This window comes from Mytilus galloprovincialis, chromosome 10 (assembly GCF_965363235.1).
Source record: "Mytilus galloprovincialis chromosome 10, xbMytGall1.hap1.1, whole genome shotgun sequence".
Taxonomy (NCBI): domain Eukaryota; kingdom Metazoa; phylum Mollusca; class Bivalvia; order Mytilida; family Mytilidae; genus Mytilus; species Mytilus galloprovincialis.
In genome coordinates, this window is record NC_134847.1 from 73,426,558 (window position 1) to 73,445,292 (window position 18,735).

The 18,735-nt window shown below is 32.5% G+C and overlaps 1 protein-coding gene across 2 annotated transcripts in view; it reads right to left on the minus strand.

The window, feature by feature from the left end:
- Positions 1 to 10,873: 10,873 nt before the first annotated feature.
- LOC143048345 (ubiquitin carboxyl-terminal hydrolase 45-like) overlaps positions 10,874 to 18,735 on the minus strand; it is a 28,017-nt gene continuing 20,155 nt past the window's right edge. For both annotated transcript variants that reach the window (XM_076221988.1, XM_076221989.1), the window contains exons 17-20: positions 17,380 to 18,504; positions 12,813 to 12,907; positions 12,403 to 12,489; positions 10,874 to 11,359 (exon numbers count right to left, since the gene is read on the minus strand). In XM_076221988.1, coding sequence (XP_076078103.1) covers positions 11,000 to 11,359; positions 12,403 to 12,489; positions 12,813 to 12,907; positions 17,380 to 18,504 — 1,667 coding nt within the window. In that variant the 3' untranslated portion in view covers positions 10,874 to 10,999. The remainder of the gene's footprint in view (positions 11,360 to 12,402; positions 12,490 to 12,812; positions 12,908 to 17,379; positions 18,505 to 18,735) is intronic.

An 18,735-nucleotide genomic window follows, 5' to 3' on the forward strand; every position in this document is an offset into this window, starting at 1 on the left:
ATTTGTAAATGATGACCGTAACTTTTAAAGGATGACCCTCAATTCTAAGAAATATCCGTATGTATATAACTATCTTTTTGTATCAAATGATTAATCGTGTTGTTATACACATATTAATATGAAAGTTTTATCCTATAGGTAGAAGAAAATAAGACGTGCTTCAAATGCAAAGATTATCATATGTATATTTTTTACAGTAGAGGGTTCAATTTTTAAAATGAATTTGCCAAAAGACATGCGGTGCACAGCCTTCAAGTGCTCGACAAAAGATTTTTTTTTGTTTCTGGGATTCCTTTTAATGACATATAATAAATACACATTTTTAAAAATGCCAACCCAAAAAAATTGCATGTACACCCATTGATATTATATCGTCTTTCATTTTGTCGTGCAAATAAAATAACAGAAATATTTTGAAAATATCATTCGAATAAACTAGTGAAGGTCAGCTCCAGCAAAGTAGATCCTTAAAATAGTATTGCACGAAAATTGTATCACAAGGCGGAACGTTGTCAATTTGTATATATACAGAAATGTTATTCATACAGTCAGGATTCTACTTCTTCAAAATTATCTCCCCATTACGCCAGTTCATGCTCACAGTCGTAGAAATGGAAGCCATTGTAGGGATGACGCTCTGCCAATTTTGCTCTTGAAAACTGATAAATTTATCCACATAGCACCATTACGATCGATCGTTATATGTCAGTTATATTTTAAAATACAAATGTATCTACTAGCTAATGAGCATTAGTTAATGATCTTGTCTGCATTGATTCAACTTAAAAATATTGTCTGTTTGGATGTCAGATGGAATTATTGAAAATTCTTAAGCATTTAAAAAAATTCTAATTAAATATTTCGTGGAAGGGCAGACTAAACCCTAGTTATCACACACACATTTTCATCATCCAAATTAAAAGACTGTCGTCAAGTCTATTTAGAAAAAATAGCTATTCGAACACACCTACTCTGTTTTTGTGATTCATTAGAAAAGTATCTCAAATGACCCATATATTTCATCTTTTCGTATTGTCATTTTTTTACGTTATAAAGTCAACCTGTAGCTTTGATATATAATAATGATAGAATCTGAAGCAAGATGCTATATAAAATACTCTTGCTTTGTACGTTTTAAAGACAAAATATACACCCCAAACATGCCCTAACATAAAAAGGTGCACTCGATTTTTCTCTTTTCGATAAAATCGTTACCTGTTTTGGGGAATTTTTTCTTGATTCACATAATGGAAGGGCAGACACGAAAATTTCTGAACTAAAAGATTGATATGTTCTCCGTCCGTGATAAAAAAAAATCGGAGGTTATGCATTTTCTACATCCAACTTATAGATACTATATATAAAAAAGAAGATGTGGTATTATTGCCAATGAGACAGCTATCCAGAAAAGACCAAAATGACACAAACATTAACAACTATAGGTAACCGTAAGGCCTTCAACAATGAGCAAAGCCCATACCGCATAGTCAGCTATAAAAGGCCCCGATAAGAACCATGTCGTCGACTTGATATCTTATTGTTTTGCATTACTATGTAATAGATACATTGAAAACTTATGCAAATGGTGTTTTTAAAATAAGAAAATTGTCGTTTTATTTGTTTCTATTAACTTTTTAAAATTTTGTTACTATATCAAACATTACAGTTAACTTTTATCGCTTTCTCGATAAACACAGAGCTTCGATTCTTTTGTTCTATTTCAAAAGTGTTTCCGCCTGCATATATCAAGACAAATTAAGATTTTAATCTGCTTCCTCTGGACCCATACACATGGGCTCGATTACCAAATATTCGTATGTATTATTAATGTTTTTAATGCTCCATTTATTGGCATTATGTTTTTCTGGTCTGTGCGTACGTTCGTCCGTTCGTCTGTTTGTTTGTCCGTTTGTCCAGCTTCAAGTTAAATAAAATTGAAACTTAGTACACGTTTTCCCTATGGAATGATCTTTTTAATTCTAATGCCAAATTACAGTTTTGTCCCATTTTCATAGTCCACTAAACATAGAAAATGATAGTGTAGATGAGGCATCCGTGTACTAGGGACACATTCATGTTTCTTCAAATTTTCGTCGTATCGCTGTAAATTTGTGTTAAAATTTTAACGTCGATATCAATAAATATTTCATTGTTAACGAGAAATATGCAATTTACTATCATTGTTATAAATCCTAAATATGGCCAATTATATTATAGTTTAAAAAAAGAAATTTATGAAACATATTTATATCCGCTAACCGAGCCCCTATTGAGATCAACAAAAAAGCTTTGAATACAATACGGATATTTCTTAGAATTGATGGTCATCCTATAAAAGTTACGGTCGTCCTATATAAATTACCGTCAGTCTTTACAAATTACGGTCATCCTTTACAAGCTACGGTCATCTTTTTACCAATCACGGTCATCCTGGTTTTATGTTACGGTCATCTTGAAAATATTTTGATTATGATTTACGGTCATCTTAACGATTTTTTCAAATCGAATTTCCCGTTTCATGCACATTTCTCGGAAGTAATTAGTGATTTTCGAGTGATTCTTTTATAAATTTACATCGTTTCAATGTATGATTTGTAAAGAAAATGATATAGAAACACTTTGACAGACAATACAGATACTGACCTAATTTTTCATCCGACATCTTGGGATGACCGTGAATGCAGTTACGGTCATCAGCTTTACCCCAGTGAACATTTAAAGGGGTATGTCATGATGCGGACAGTGAACAAAAATCAAGTGGTGCATGCCGTGTTTTTTATAAATAAAGTTGAGATTTGATAAAGCTAGTAGGGAAAATAAGTAGGGGACGTTTGCAATCCGTTACTTAGTTAAAATACTTAAATCATTGGATGTTAATGTAACCATGTAGTACGATTCATTCTTACTATTTAATCCGTCAGGATTCTACTTCGTCAAAATTATCTCCCCATTACGCCAGTTCATTTTCGTACTCGTAGAAATGGAAGCAATTGTAGGGATGACGCGGTCCCAATTTTGCTCTTGAAAACCGATAAATTTATCCACATAGCACTATTACGATCCTTATATGTCAGTTGTATTTTAAAAGACAAATGTATCTTCTAGCTAATGAGCATAAGTTAGTGATCTTGTCTGCTTTGATTCAACGTAAAACTATTGTCTGATCGGTTGTCAGGTGGATTTTTGAAAATTCTTAAACATTTAAAAAAAAATCTAATTAAATATTTCGTGGAAGGGCAGACTAAAGATTTTCAGTGGTTCAAGATTATAAACCCTAGTTATCACACACACAAAAAAAAAAATTCTCGAAGATATGCATTTTCATCATTCAACTTAAAAGACTGTCGTCAAGTACTTTTAGTAGAAAAAAATGGCCATTCGAACACACCTACTCTGTTTTTGTGATTCATTAGATAGGAATTTCACTTGACCCATATATTTCATCTTTTCGAACTGTGATATATTTATGTTATAAAGTCAACCTGTAGCTTTGATATATAAAAATGATAGAATCTGAAGCGAGATGATATATCAAATACTCTATTTTTGTAAAAATATTCACCTCAAACATGCCCTAACATAAAAAGGTGCACTCGATTTTCTCTTTTCGATACAAATGTTACCCATTTTGGGGATTTTTTTCTTGAGTCACATAATGGAAGGGCAGACACGAAAATTAATGAACTTATAGATTGATATGTTCTCCGTCCGTGGTAATTTAAAAAAAAAATCGAAGGTTATGCATTTTCTACATCCAACTTGTTAGATACCCATGTCGTCGACTTGATATCTAATTGTTCTGCATTATTATGTAATAGATAAATTTCGCATTCTCTAACAAAGAGCTTTGATTCTTTTGTTCTATTTCAACTGGGTTTCCGCCTGTAATGCTTAGCGAAGAAGGTAGAACAAAATAAAGATTCCGTGATGCAATTTTCCAACATTTTGTAACATGCCATGTCACCATTTAATCGACGCTAAATGTAATGTATAGAGGCGGTATATTGTATTTCACTTCATTTTAGAAATAAAATAATGCTCACCCTTCGGTCTTCAGCAGCGAACAGCTATAACGTTTACAGGAGGTGTGTTGTTAGCTGGATATATCTGCAAACAATTTTTACAGGTTCCCTATTTACCATTTATTTGCAGCAAACATATAGCTGGTCTGCTGCAGATGTGCAGCAAACAGTTCAGTCCTGTAAGGGCCTGCTCGCAAAATTAAAAAAAAAAAACGGTATACAAAAACCGAAATTTCGGCAAAAATTATCAGAGCAGTAAGCAGATCCAAATGTTACTCGATCCGCAGTAGACTCGCATTCGAAAAATCAGCTCAATATGGGTAGGCGTTTAGTAAAAAACAGACCATATCATGATTGTTCGTTGCGAAATTATGGAATGACAGAATGACGAACGCGCGAAAAACTATATAGCTTCGGCCATTTTGTGGCAGGGCCATAAAAATCATCAAAGATACCAGGATTGTAATTGTCTACAACATACGCGCTTTTCGTCAACAGAAGGGCCATAAGCGATGTTCGAATAAAAAACAAGGACAAATAAATACAAAGTTGAAAAGCATTGAGGACCAAATATTTCGAAAGATTAAACCAACTTTAAGCAATCTTTTTTCTAAAGTAGGATATCCTAAGAATTTCTAGCGACATATGATACATGAATATGTATTTAAGAAAAGAAGATGTGGTATGATTGTCAATGAGACAACACTCTAAAAGAGATCAAATGACACAGAAAAAAAACAACTAAAGTGCATCGTACTGCCTTCAACAATGAGCATAATCAATACCGCATAGTCATCTATAAAAGGCCCCGAAATGTCAAATGTAAAACAATTTAAACGAGAATACTAACGGCCTAATGTATGTACAGAATTGTGCCTGGTATTCGGAACATTTCAAAGTTTTGTCAACAGATAATTTGTACAGGGTAAACACTATTTGTTCAATAACATACATGATCATAAAAGAAATATCTTTTTTCAGTGAAATTGTTCCTTTTATCACTTGCTTGGGTTATTGTTTATTTGTCAATTATTATTAAAATTTCGGGTATTGGCCAGAGCGCAGTATTTTGAACCATTTAAGTGAGAGCTTCTGTCATGGTGTCTCGGCGAGGTGGACAAAGTCGACTTCCTTCATATGCTATGTTGGCATTTATTTTGTGAAAAAAAACCCTTTGAACAGTGTAATCCCGATTATCTTCTTTGCTATCTTTTTCTTATTTCGGGAATATGGTTTTCTTGGTAAATTTTTGATAGTTTGGTTAATTCATCTGCGACTTTTTTCGATCTGGGGCGATTAAGTCTTAGAGCTTGACATACAAAATAGACATCAGTATCGGTTTAGCGCAAAATGTTAGACACTGAGATGAAAGGCTTTGGGAACACCTAGAAGGAGATTGAAAAGAAGGCAAAAGACGGGCAAATGTGGTGAGTACTTGTTGAGGCCTTATGTGCTGACAGACACAAAGAGGATGAGTGAGTGGGAAAGTGGTCTGATTGATAATAATGTTCTTTTCTCTTATTTTATATATATATTTTTCAATTTTGAGGATTGACGAATCTGGTGATATGGTTTGTTCGTATGTTTTATTGCATTGTTTTATACCACATCTAGGGGCATTATGTTTTTGGTCTGTGCGTTCGTTCGTTCGTCCGTATGTCCGTCTGACCCGGCTGCATGTTTAAGTTTTTGGTCCACTGAACATAGAAGTGATGGTGAGAGTGAGGCATCAGAGGCGGATTTAGAGCCCCCTGCCCCCCCTCCCTTTTGTGGGAAAAATTGGTTGATTATATAGGGAATCACGGAAGCATGACCGGAGTGGCCCCCTCTGAGGCAGTTAGCGTGTCCCCACTTATGAAAATTTTTAGATCTGCCACTTGGCATCCGTGTACTATGGACACATTCCGGCTTGTTTATGCTGTTATGGGGATTGTTCACTTTCTAAAAGTAAGTCTTATCATGGCAAGGTTAGTGAACTGGATGGGAAAATGCTCACATTAAGGTGTACCGATATAAAGCGCTGAATGTACTGCATTACATCATAGCTCATGGTGGTGCTCATAGTGAACGGAAGCTTATACGTAGTATATATATTGACATTAGCTGCCTATTGTTGAAAACTTTTAAAGAATTTTTAAAATATTGAGCTCTATGATCCTCTATGTACCCTGGTTTTCATTGACATATATAACATCTCTTTTTTTAAATTTCAGATTGATATTTCCGAACATGCATTTCCTATCACGATTTTCCTTGATCATGTGTTTCTACAAGGAAGCATCTCAACGGTTCTTAGTATAAAAAAAATTGAAGAATACGTACAAGATGTCATAGTTGACCATTACAAAATATCCGTCACATATGATTATAGATAAATGCTCACCAACATTAGTGCACCCCTTCTTGTCTTGTATGCGGGTTTTTTTTTCGGGGGTAACTTGAATTGTTCATCTGACCAAGTTTCCATTGTTTACTTTTTTAAAACCTTTTCTTTGATAAAGGTGTTCAAATAGAGTAAAACCTATATATCAAGGTTACCCTCGGGATCAGATAATACTGACCTTTTGGGCTAATAAGAAGTATGACCTTTGAACTAAGGTTTTATTACAGAGGTCAAGTTACATATAATGGTGTTAAAGATATGTCTACCAATCAAAGTGATCAAACAAATTGGCCTAAGATTGAAAGGAATTTATGTCTATTCAACTTATATTTCAGTCTTCCATCCATGGGGTTGAAAAAAACATGATGTCTACAGTTCTTAGACATTTTTTTGCAGAAGATAGAATGTCATTAAACTTAATTACCATAACAAAGAGGTCAATTATGTTGTGTTGTGTAATTTAAAAGTACTTAACCATAAAGATCAAAAGTTAGTTTGGTCTAAAAAAAAAAATGAGAGGAGTTTCAATTTTTTTTACTTCACCTTTCTCTCTTATTGTTGTTGATCAAAACAGTTGCCAATCATACTGGTATTGTAGCAATACTCTTAATCAATAACAATGACCTATCTTTTCATAAACATATCACCCTAATTTTCTACTTTTAATTTGTCAAATGTGCACATTTACATTTAGATGAGAATTAATTGGAACTATATTTCAGTGTATATAGATTAATTGGTTAAAACAGCTCCATCCCTGTTGGTTAGGCAATGCTGTAGGAAGAAATTGTAAAAAAAACCCCAATATTTCCAAAATTTTATAAATCATTTATAGTCTTATAAATCAAATTCAAGAATTTGTCTATAATGCTAAATTTTTATCCATGGTCAAATGGTTTGTAGACAGGCATTAGCTAAATCATAAAATATGAACTAAATAGACTGACGACCACTAGGGCCAATTTCGGCTGAATTTGGATCTTAGGTTGCAGAGAAGAAGATATTAATTCTTCTGATATCAGGTAACTAACGGAAGCCAAGTAGCGGTAAGAGCTAATATAGCCTAAATCATTAAGATGAGATAAAAATTTTAACTAGAGGCTCTCAAGATCCTGTGTCGCTCACATGACTCTACTTGGGTTTTTGAAATCATATAAAAAAAGATAAAAATAAGAACAGATACTTAATTAATGATTGAGGCCAAATTTTGTTTAATATTGGCTGCATAATTTAATAAGTCCTGGTGGCCATCTTGAACAGTAAATCAGCAACACTTTATCAGCACCTCATAAAGAACATTTATGACATGTTTAGTTTCATTCCAAGCAATGGTTCTCTAAAAGAAGACATTTGTATGTATTTCCCATAGGGTCCTATGTTAAGCTGGCGGCCATCTTGGATGATGGATTGGCTTCAAAGTAACAACACTTGATCAGCACCTCATAAGGAACATTCATGCTATGTTTGGTTTCATTCCATTTAGTGGTTCTTTTTAAGAAGACATTTATATGTATTTCCCATAGGGTCCTATGTAAAACTAAGTCCCCTGCTGTCGTCCATCTTGGACGATGGATCAGCTACAAAGTAACAACACTTGGTTAGCACCTCATAAGGAACATTCATGCTTTTGTTTTGTTTCATTCTCTTCAGTGGTTCTTATAAGAAGACATATGTATGTATTTCCCATAGGGTTCTGTGTGAAACTAAGTCCCTCGCTGGCGTCCATCATGAATGATGGATAGGCTTTAAAATAACGGCACTTGGTCAGCACCTCATAAGAAACAGTCATGCCATGTTTGGGACCATTCCATTCAGTGGTTCTCTAGAAGAAGTTCAAAATGTTAAAAGATGATGACGACGACGAAGACAGATAATGGACGCCAAGTGATGAGAATAGCTCACTTGACCTTCCAGGCCAGGTGAGCTTAAAAGAAACACAACATACTGACCTTTTATTTTAAGAAAAATAACACATTTTTTGCTGAGATTTTGTTTATTATTAAACTTTTTTTTTATCATACAAACAAATCAACCACAGGTTTATAACAAATATTATCAGCATTGTTTAAATGCAATAAATCATATCGTTTTACAACAATGTAAACAGACTGAACTCAGAAAACATTTATAATATCTCTTTGAAAATGTATCTTATAAATTAAATCACTTGGATCTTAATCAAATAAATTTATTTCATATTAACACTGCCCATAAATAATTTTTTCGCCTCATAAAGTTGTAGTATTTTCTTAATGTCTAACATTGTTCAAAACATAATAGTTATAAAGCAGGCTGTAAGGAATACTGATGAGAAAATCTGCCAATAAAATAATCATTTCACCTCCTGTACCAATTATATAATACTTTTTACAGTTGTAATCTAATCACTTAAAATTTAACATTTACCAATAAACCATGAAAATGAGGTCAAGGTCAAGTGAACCCTGCCAGGCAGACATATACAACTTACAATCATTCTATACTTCAAATCATGTTGACTACCCGGTATTCTGTATAGAATAGGATCTTATCGAAGAAACTTAATATTGACCAATGAACCATGGAAGGATAAGAGACACAAGCAAGATAGAATTTCGAACCATAATCACGACAATGCATCTGCATTCAAGATATGGAGTATCTATTCTCACTTTCTGTGACATTCCTCACAAAGGAAAATTGTTAAATAAAATCCACGCTTTCATAATCATAATCAACATATTTAAATTTGAAAAAGGAATATTTTAACAGGTCATAACTGCTATTTATTCGGAAACTTATTTTTTAAATTCATATGCTGCTAAATATTGTTTTGAATCTTTGACTTATTGAATGCTTTAAGTTGACTTTGAGATATTTTAACCTGCTGCAGAAAACAGAGAAGGCTTTACAGAGTTTAAGAATCTATAAGATAAGAAGATAAACATGAAATTAGCAATCAATTAAAAAAGGGTATATATAATTTGTTATAATGGTATCAAATATGAAATTTGATGAAATGATGACCTTTATCCAAATGAAAAAAATAAGGTAAGTTATGAAAAGTAAACACCTTTTCATCTTCAAAATTTATTATTTTATTTTTTTTAAATTACTACATGATCCGAATTATTGTGTTTTCATCAAAAATAAAAAAATCTCTGCTCATCAAAAAACCACATACCACCATTTTTTTAATTAACAATATAAATTCTAAAGAGTAATGAGATTATTTTTTTTGTAATGAGATAATCTAAAAAGGAACCTTAGTGTTGAAAAATATAAAAATTTAATTTTTAAATTTCTGTTACCTACATAATGCACATATTCCAGCATTCATTAACATTCAAAACAGGTAAATATCAATAACATAGAATACTGAAAGAGGATCATAAATGTCAAGACACATTATTATTATTAGATTCATTTTAACATCAGTTTTACAGTCCCTTTTTGAACAAAAGTATACACTGTTTTAACTGATTGAGTCAGCCAGAGTACATGGAGAGAACCACCTTCAATCCTAGTCAAATAAGATAGGAGTCCAACACACCTCCAATGATCAGGGTTTGAACACACAACCTCAGTGATAAGTTTACAATACCTATATGAATTAGTTAACACCACATGGCCACTGATGACCCTGACTTCATAATATGACTACAGATTTGCTTTGTATATATATTTTGTTGTCCAATGTTTGTCTATACAATCACAATGTTCAAGGTCATCTGGGATGTGGTATTGATTTATCTCGAACTCTGAACCAGTAACCTGGATTATTGCAATGTTTACTTCAGATATTTAACAAGGGCACAAAATATGTATATCAACACACATTGTTTAATCTCAGGGTTAAGATTTTAGAAACTTGACACCTTTGATATAAAAACAAAAATAAGAACACATTATGCAAACAAAACAAATAAATTAACAGATTAACAGCTAATAACAAATCTATTATAAACGCAGCTTCTTTCTCTTTATACATTTATTGCCGTAGATTCATTTAATTTCCCGGGTATCAATTTTCGTGAAATGAGGAAAACTTGTATTTTGATGGATATTTGAAAAATTTACTATTTGTTGATCATTTGAAGTGGTGGTTAACTTGTACCCATGAAAATTGCTATACAACGAATAAAATGAATCTGCGGTATATATATTGCGAAAGAAACCTGCAAAAGCACAAGCCATAGCGTGTATAGGTAGGAAACTTTAAATTCAACCAAGTTAACGAGTTTCTAACACTATTTCAGTAAATATTAGCAGAGAAGGGAAGCAAATAACCTTAGTAAAAATAAAATAAAATCATATGCATATATTAACCCTGAAAACAAATGTTATAAATACATATATATAAATGTGATCCAAGATACAAAAAATGTTGTGCCCTCACTTCACCTGAGGCTATACAAATATTCATTCTATTTTTATAACATTGAGATATAAGACAAAATGATTTAAATTAATCAAGTTAACAATATATACCAAACCTTGTAATAGTAAAGACAAATTCATTACCCCCTAAATTCTCCCCATAAACCTACAATCACCTATAAAAAGCAAATTTAACAAATTGCTGACAGCAATATTATATATGTGTATTCTTTGGTTAATAAATGCGTTCATAAAATAGTAAGTAAGCCTGAGCTCTCTGTACAGTAGATTCCGTAGCCTCACTGACACGACTGTCACTAATATGGTACCAGCGACCAGGAGGGACTAACTTCTCTTCCTGGACTTCATCAATATCTTCTACATTTTCCTTTGGTCCATTATTTACAAGACGTTCCGTGTACCTCTGTATATAGTCATTGAATGAAGGGCCTGAATGGTTATAGTAATTTGATATCATTCCAATATTTGGTCTGACTTTAACATAAGCTGTATAATGACCAGCATTCAATCGCCCACTGTGTTCGACCACACCATATAGGGAGTATAAAATTTTCTTCTGACCTGGTTTCACTCCCTACAATTATATAATCATGATATGAAATAAAATAAAATACTAACAGATGATTAAAATGTGAGCAGGTGTGAGAAGAAACTTTAATTGATCCATTAACATGTTTGCACTATGCAGGTGTTAGAAAACATGTTTACTGTAAGTAACTGCTATTTCTCAGAAAGAGGAATAAGAAATGCAATTTTAAGTTCTGTTTAAGTTCGTTTTTTTTTTTAAAGAATATTTACAACTTTTTACCCCATTACTTTAATTCAATGAATTCTCTTTTTTGCTTTAAGCTTAGTTCTCATTCATGTATATATAGTATATAGTATTTAAATTAGTTCAGACTAAATGTGCATGACATGTATGTTCTATGTCTTTTATGTTTTAATATTAGTATTGTGTATGATTAATATGTAAATGTATGTATTTGTCTGTTATAAAAGCTCACAGAGCTTATGTTTATTTGTTATGTAACATGCCTACTATAAATAAAGCTTTGAATTGAATTGAACTGAAAACTTGGGTTCAAGGGCCTATATTGCTCAATTGTCATCTATTAAGATAATTGTAAAAATACACGTGTGTTGAAGAATACTGATGTTTAAAACTTTGAGATTTAAACCATAAATTGCACATGTACTTCAGTTTACTGTGGCTACTTTTGAATGAAAATTTGTTTTTGATCCCTATGAGACCAAAGGGGAACTCAGTTTGTATCAGGGTAAAAAAGACCACAAAAGCAGGGTTGGAACTAAGGTGAGTCCATGTGCCCCAAAATCATGAAAATCTATCTGAACTTCTCATTTTCAAAACTGAGAAATCCGAAGGTTCATCAAGATTTTAAACTGTTGTTTTAACTGATCACAAAAATCATTAACTAGCAAAAGGTAATAAAATAATCTAAGTTTGATGTAATTTCCTTTCTCTATTTTGTCATGGAGACTGAAATGATATGGCAATACAATATCTTTTTCTTGACAAGGCAAAAAATGAAGATTCCTTGGACTCACCTTCAAAAACTTGTTAGTAAGAACCCTTCACATGTATTACAATGTACTTACCTGGCACATAGAACTACAGAAAGGAGAAATGTCCAGTATAAACGGGAAGTCTACGTGTCTATTAACCTTCCGTGAGGTAAAACCAACCTACAAATATATCAAATAAACAATTGTAGATAGCTTTGCTTCCTCAATCTGTCTTTCTATGATTAAAAAAGTTTAACATGATTAACAATACTGAACATACTGAAAAGTCATCTGTTTTTACAATCACAGCTAAATTTGATTTCAGAAATTACAAAATTTTTATTTCACCAACTTTTAACATTTCTCTTATAAAGTATTTATTTTTACATGTGATTTGCATTGTACCTACTAGTGATCTTATAAAAATCCATCTGCATTTTGATTGGAAATGCATAAGCGTTTCTTGATAAAAATAAAAGAGCTCATATATAAATTATAATTACCTGTTCAAACCTCTTAAGGTGAAGTGTGAGAACTGGGGGAGGAGTGTAGATTAAGTAATACTTTGAGGCATTGGAATAAACCATACCTTTCTTCTCTGAAAAATAAGTCACATATTGTACAGATTTATTATTTTATATACGAAAACAGAGAAACTGGTTTACACTAATATTTTCTGGTGTTTGCTTGTATTTGAAAAGTTTCCAGTGTCATGTATTGTGTCATGTATTGTGTCATGTATTGTGTACCAAGTAGGGAAAATGACAGTTGCAAAAGTAATTGTTATCAATTCATTGATGTGTTTGAGCTTTTGATTTTGCCATTGATTTTGGACTTACCTATCTGAATTTTCTTCAGGGTATAGCATTTTTGTGATTTTAAGTTTTTGCCAAACTCATTAATGAATGAATGTTGAACATCCAATGGCAAATTAAAACATGCATATTTAGAAAATTTTAATGTGTTATGACTATGAACCCTGATGTGTACTCAGATATCAACTTTCGTACATTTTGTAGCTAAATTTTGACACTTTTCACAGATCAAGAAAATAATAAATTCACTGTATTTTGGATTGACCCAGAGTTTAAATATATCCCCGATCTCATACACTATACTAACATCTATGCAAGTTAAAAATAGACTGCAAAAAGGGAAGTTGTATTTGCATAATGTATGCTTTTGTAATTAATTGGATTTTTTCCAAAAAAAATTATCAAGCAGGTTTTTGGAATTTAAATTTTGAATTTTCCACAAATAAATCAGTTTGAATTCATTTTTTGTAAGTTTGTTCTATTCTAACATGGTTGCCTTTCCACATGAATTACAATACTGAATTTGAACCAAGTTTGAGCTTATAATATTGTGCATCATTATTCTGAAATACATTGTTAAAAATAATTACACTCATTTAACAATATATACAGATATATATGAACAGTAATGATACCATATTGGTTGTAAATTCTAAATGTTAACATAAAAAGATCGGATTACTCTAGCAGATGTGGGATAATCAATAAACATCAGTAAATCTTATGAACAGTGGTATTCATTATAATCTGGGTTAATTTATTTTATTGTACAGTGCATATTAACATGTAATGAAAATCTTTCTGAACAGGGCACAGTGAAACATTTCTCAAAACTGTCCAGATAAAGAAAAACAATAGATGCACCTGAACATTTTAATACTGTCAATGACTGTATTTCACAATTATCATTAAATTATTTCCTGGGGGTAATACCCATGATGACATCTTTTTCCTTCCATGTTTCATATGTAAGGCCAATCAAAAAAGTATGTGTGTTTACTGTCACGTGCTGGAAAAAAAAGGGTAGAAAGTAGGGATTTTTTTAATTTTTAATACTTTTTTTACATTGCGTCTATGGGAGCAACATTGTGACTTAATCAAATAAGTAAAACAACTTAAAGGTAGGTAGGTAGGAGTACAGTAAACTCACATACTTTTTTGTTTGGCCTAATAAGGCTGAAGAGAGAGTGCCTATACATATACCTTTAAATTATCAGGGCACTGCATCCCATGTGAAAAATAAAACATTTTCATTTTGATCAGTGAAGTTAAACTGTCATGTTACTGATTCCAGAGTTTTAGTTTCATCCTACTGGTACTTTAAAATTCTCTCTTCAATCATGAAAATCTTAACATGCTTAAGGCTATTCCAGTGAAAAAAACTATATGGGTGATTGGAAAACACTTTTTATAGCCATCACCCAATGCCATACAAATGCATTTTACTCTGCATACATACCACACAATTTGAACTTCTTGACCTTCCCCAAACACATACAAAACTAATTCAGGTGCCTTCCAACCCCACATATATTTTTTTTCTTGAATAGGTCTAAAGCAAAATGTCAAATACTCTGGACAGTTGTACCTGATTTAAATCAAAGCCTTAAAGGCTGTAAAAGCAATTGCTGCCATGTTAATGTTTGGGGACTTTTATTTTTCATCCACATATATACAAGAATTAAACCTGACATGAGTGTTGTCTAGTTAAAAGTAAGAAGGTTTTAACTTTATATAAATAAAAGACTTTAGCAGAAAGTCATTTTTAATATGTTTTATATTTCACAAGGAGACAACACGTTTACCAGGCTAAAGTTGGGGTCAAATATACATGTGCTGAAACATATAACTCAAAAAGAAATCATCATGGATTATCCCCTGGTAGTGTTTGTAACTTCCTTGGCAATAATTTCCTTTATTGATTTAATTTTAACAATTTTCATTATTAATTTATATTTAACCATTAACACAAATGATTAAGTTAAAACATTTCAACTTTCCAGACGCAAATGTTAAAAAAAGGGAAAGAAATAAAATATCTTACAAGACATAAACATGTAAAGAATAAATGTATATTTCAGCTTAATAAAAATATTTTCATAATGTTACTTTGTCATCATTTTTAAAACTAAGTTCCAAACATTATTGCTCAGTTGATATGTGTCCTTCTGATGCGGTACGAGCACAGGCACTTGTTTCTATCCAAAGGTCGATTATCCATATAAATAGTTGAAATCTATTGAAATATTTTTGTTGGCATTCAAGGAATAGGTAACATATAAAATGTTGGCATTCGAGGAAGACACCCTGTTGGTGACCTTAATTCTGCTGTTGTATGTTTTTCTATGGTCGGGTTGTTGTCTCTTTGACAAATTCCCCATTTCCATTCTCAATTTTATTATACGAACAAGAACAAACAGCTCTACGTTGCTTTAATATTTATCAATTTTCAGGAAACATTGCGAAACATGATCTTCAATATTTCGAAAACATGTGAAATAAAATTGCTAACACGGTGGACCGTCGAGTGTCAACAAACGTAGAAGACTTGTTCACTGAAAAGACTTTTTTCTTCTTCCTTTATAGTACAGGCCTCCCAGGGGAGTATTATCGTACTGTTTTATGTACATGTTCGATGTGAGAACAACAAATGTGCGGGTAGGTGCGAAATATCTACAGTGAAACGGTGATTCTTTAAAATAAGGTTAAAAACAAGGTTGTACATCTATCGAAGCTGGACCACTTGCACACCCCTTTTGAATGAATCAAGGGTTGTGCAGCTTACTAGTTGTTGTGGCAGTCCGTTCCAGATTCTGATGGTGTCTGGGAAAAACGAGTATCGATATACTCGAGTCCTGGCAAAAGGAACAAGGAATCGTTCTTTGTGCCCTCGTACTGACGAGGATAATGGTTTCATCTGACATTTGTTATGCAAACCCAGTTTTGATCATGATATTTAAAAAGACGTACTTTTTTCAATCTATGTATTAATAAACTAGAAAATTCCAAATTGTAAATATCTCTCATCTGGACCGACTTGGCATCTACTACGTTTGGACGGGTCCATTTCATTAGTAAGGTGATCGATAAATATTACGGAGTTTTGACAGAAAAGGAAAACGAACTTATTGTTATGTGTTTTCAACAAGGGTTTCGTTCCGCTAAATTATTTGCGCAAATAAAGTTTGTCTATTTTTAGATTACAGGTAATAATTTGACACTACGCATTAACCTGTGTAGTGATTTTGATTTTACGATAAATGTATGAATGAACGATAATTTTATGAATGAACAAGAGCACCTGACCTCTTAAAGAAACACAAATTAAACATAAAAAACCGTATTAATTAGGAGATAATTCAGTTAAATTTTCAATACTAAATCAACAACTGAAATGAATCCATATTTTGTTGAAACATCGTACGAACGGCGGAAAACGGAATCGCATTTATAAAAATGTACTTTTTTTCACTCGGACTTCTATGTTATTTGATAGTCAAACGGTTGACCCTTTAAATACAAAAATACATCTACAAGAACATATTCTGAAACTTCTTAAATCCACCAACTTTTTTTTAAAGTTTCAAGCTATGTATTGCATTAGAAAACATACATAGGTGTTAAAGAATGACTGACCAGGAGCCTGTTTAACAAAATACTATGGCTTGATCTGGGCGGAGTCTCTGATCTGGGTCACAAAGATGGCCATACGCGACGGCATAAAAGCAATTGCTTTAAAAACTAGAGGCTCTTAAGAGCCTGTGTCGCTCACCTTGGTCTATGTGCATATTAAACAGAGGACACAGATGGAATCATGACAAAATTGTGTTTTGGTGATGGTGATGTGTTTGTAGATCTTAATTTACTGAACATTCTTGCTTCTTACAATTATCTCAATTTATAATGAATTTGGCCCATTAGTTACAGAGGAAAATATTTTGTTAAAGTTTACAAAAATATTAAAAATTGACGATAAAGGGCAATAACTCCTTAAGGGGTCAACTGACCTTTTTGGTCATGTTGACTTATTTGTGGATATTACTTTGCTGAACATTATTGCTGTTTACAGTTTATCCCCCAATGATGATTGTGGCCAAGTTTGGTTAAATTTGGCCCAGTAGTTTCAGAGGAGAAGATTTTTGTAAAAGTTAACGACGCCAGACGCAAAGTGATGAGAAAAGCTCACTTGGCCCTTTGGGCCAGGTGAGCTAAAAAAAGAGAAAACTATTCAACCATGAAAATGTATCAAACTTACCTCCATCTGAATGTTTCTTGTCTCTGAGTTTGGTACAATTAGCACAGCCAAATTTATTGTTCCCCGTCAATAACTCGGCTGAAGTAAACTGGTGTAGACATGACATCACAGAACACTCTCTTGACGAAGGAATGTAATGTGTGCCAAGCATAGTTGTTGACTTAACCTGCGCTTCCTTTTTAAAATCCCTCTTATTACAGGTATTCTTGGCGGAACCTTGTCTAGAAAGAGGTGGACTATTCTTTGAATTTCTGGAAGATTTTTGACAGCTTTCATCATCAATATTTTTGTCGTGTTTTGAGGTATTTTCATCATCAGAATTCACATCTAAGCCATTAAAATGTATATGATTGACTTTATCCCTCTGCTGACTACAATTTATATCTAAACTTTCTAACTTGGAAGTCAATTCTTGCGTATCCAAAGCACCATTAACAGATAAACCTTCTAACTTTGAAGACATTTCTTCAACGTTTTTTCCACCTTTATTTTCAATAGCACTATTTATGACATTTGTAGATGGAGCGTTTGTATCTACAAAAGTATTCCTAGCCTCCTGTGATTTTGCACATTCTATCCCATTTTTAACATTTTCCATAGAATTATCCAACCTCTCACCTTTGCCCCTCATAACCCCATGACATTCTGATTTGGTTTCAGCATCCATGTCATTGCATAGAGTATTTGCATTATCTAAACTATTCAAAGTTTCAAACACCTCGTCATCATGAAGTTCATTACAGTATCCATTTACAACATCTCCCTGAACATCATCGAGAATTGCATTGGCAATCACCTTTGGTTTAACTAGTTCTTTACCTTCCTCTATCTTATCAACTTCTACATCATTTAATGACACAGAGGCTGATACATTATTCAAAGTATTGTTAGAATCTGTATTTAGTACATCAGTAACACTGCTATCAGCTTGTATAGTGGAGGTACTACTGCTCAATGTACTATCAGTAGTGTCTTGTACTGTGGAGGTACTGCTGTTCATTGTATTCTCTGATACGGAGGTGGTTGAATTAGTACTACCTACATCCTCAGCAGACAAATTGACAGACGTATCCATACTTAGAACTCGAGATATATCACTCTCCAAATTATCTTCAATATCTGCATCTGTAAAGTAAGAATGTATGGATTATACTTGTAACATGAATCACTATTTCACTGCTACCAATATAACTTACACATAATTGATAAAATCTTGAACAAAAGCCACTTAAGTATTATTAAGTTTGAAAAAAATGTATTGATATAAATTACAAATATTAAAGCTATAATAATTTCGAAAAAAATCCTACTTTTTAGAAATAATTTCTAAATTTACAGTTAAATGTTGTTTTTATG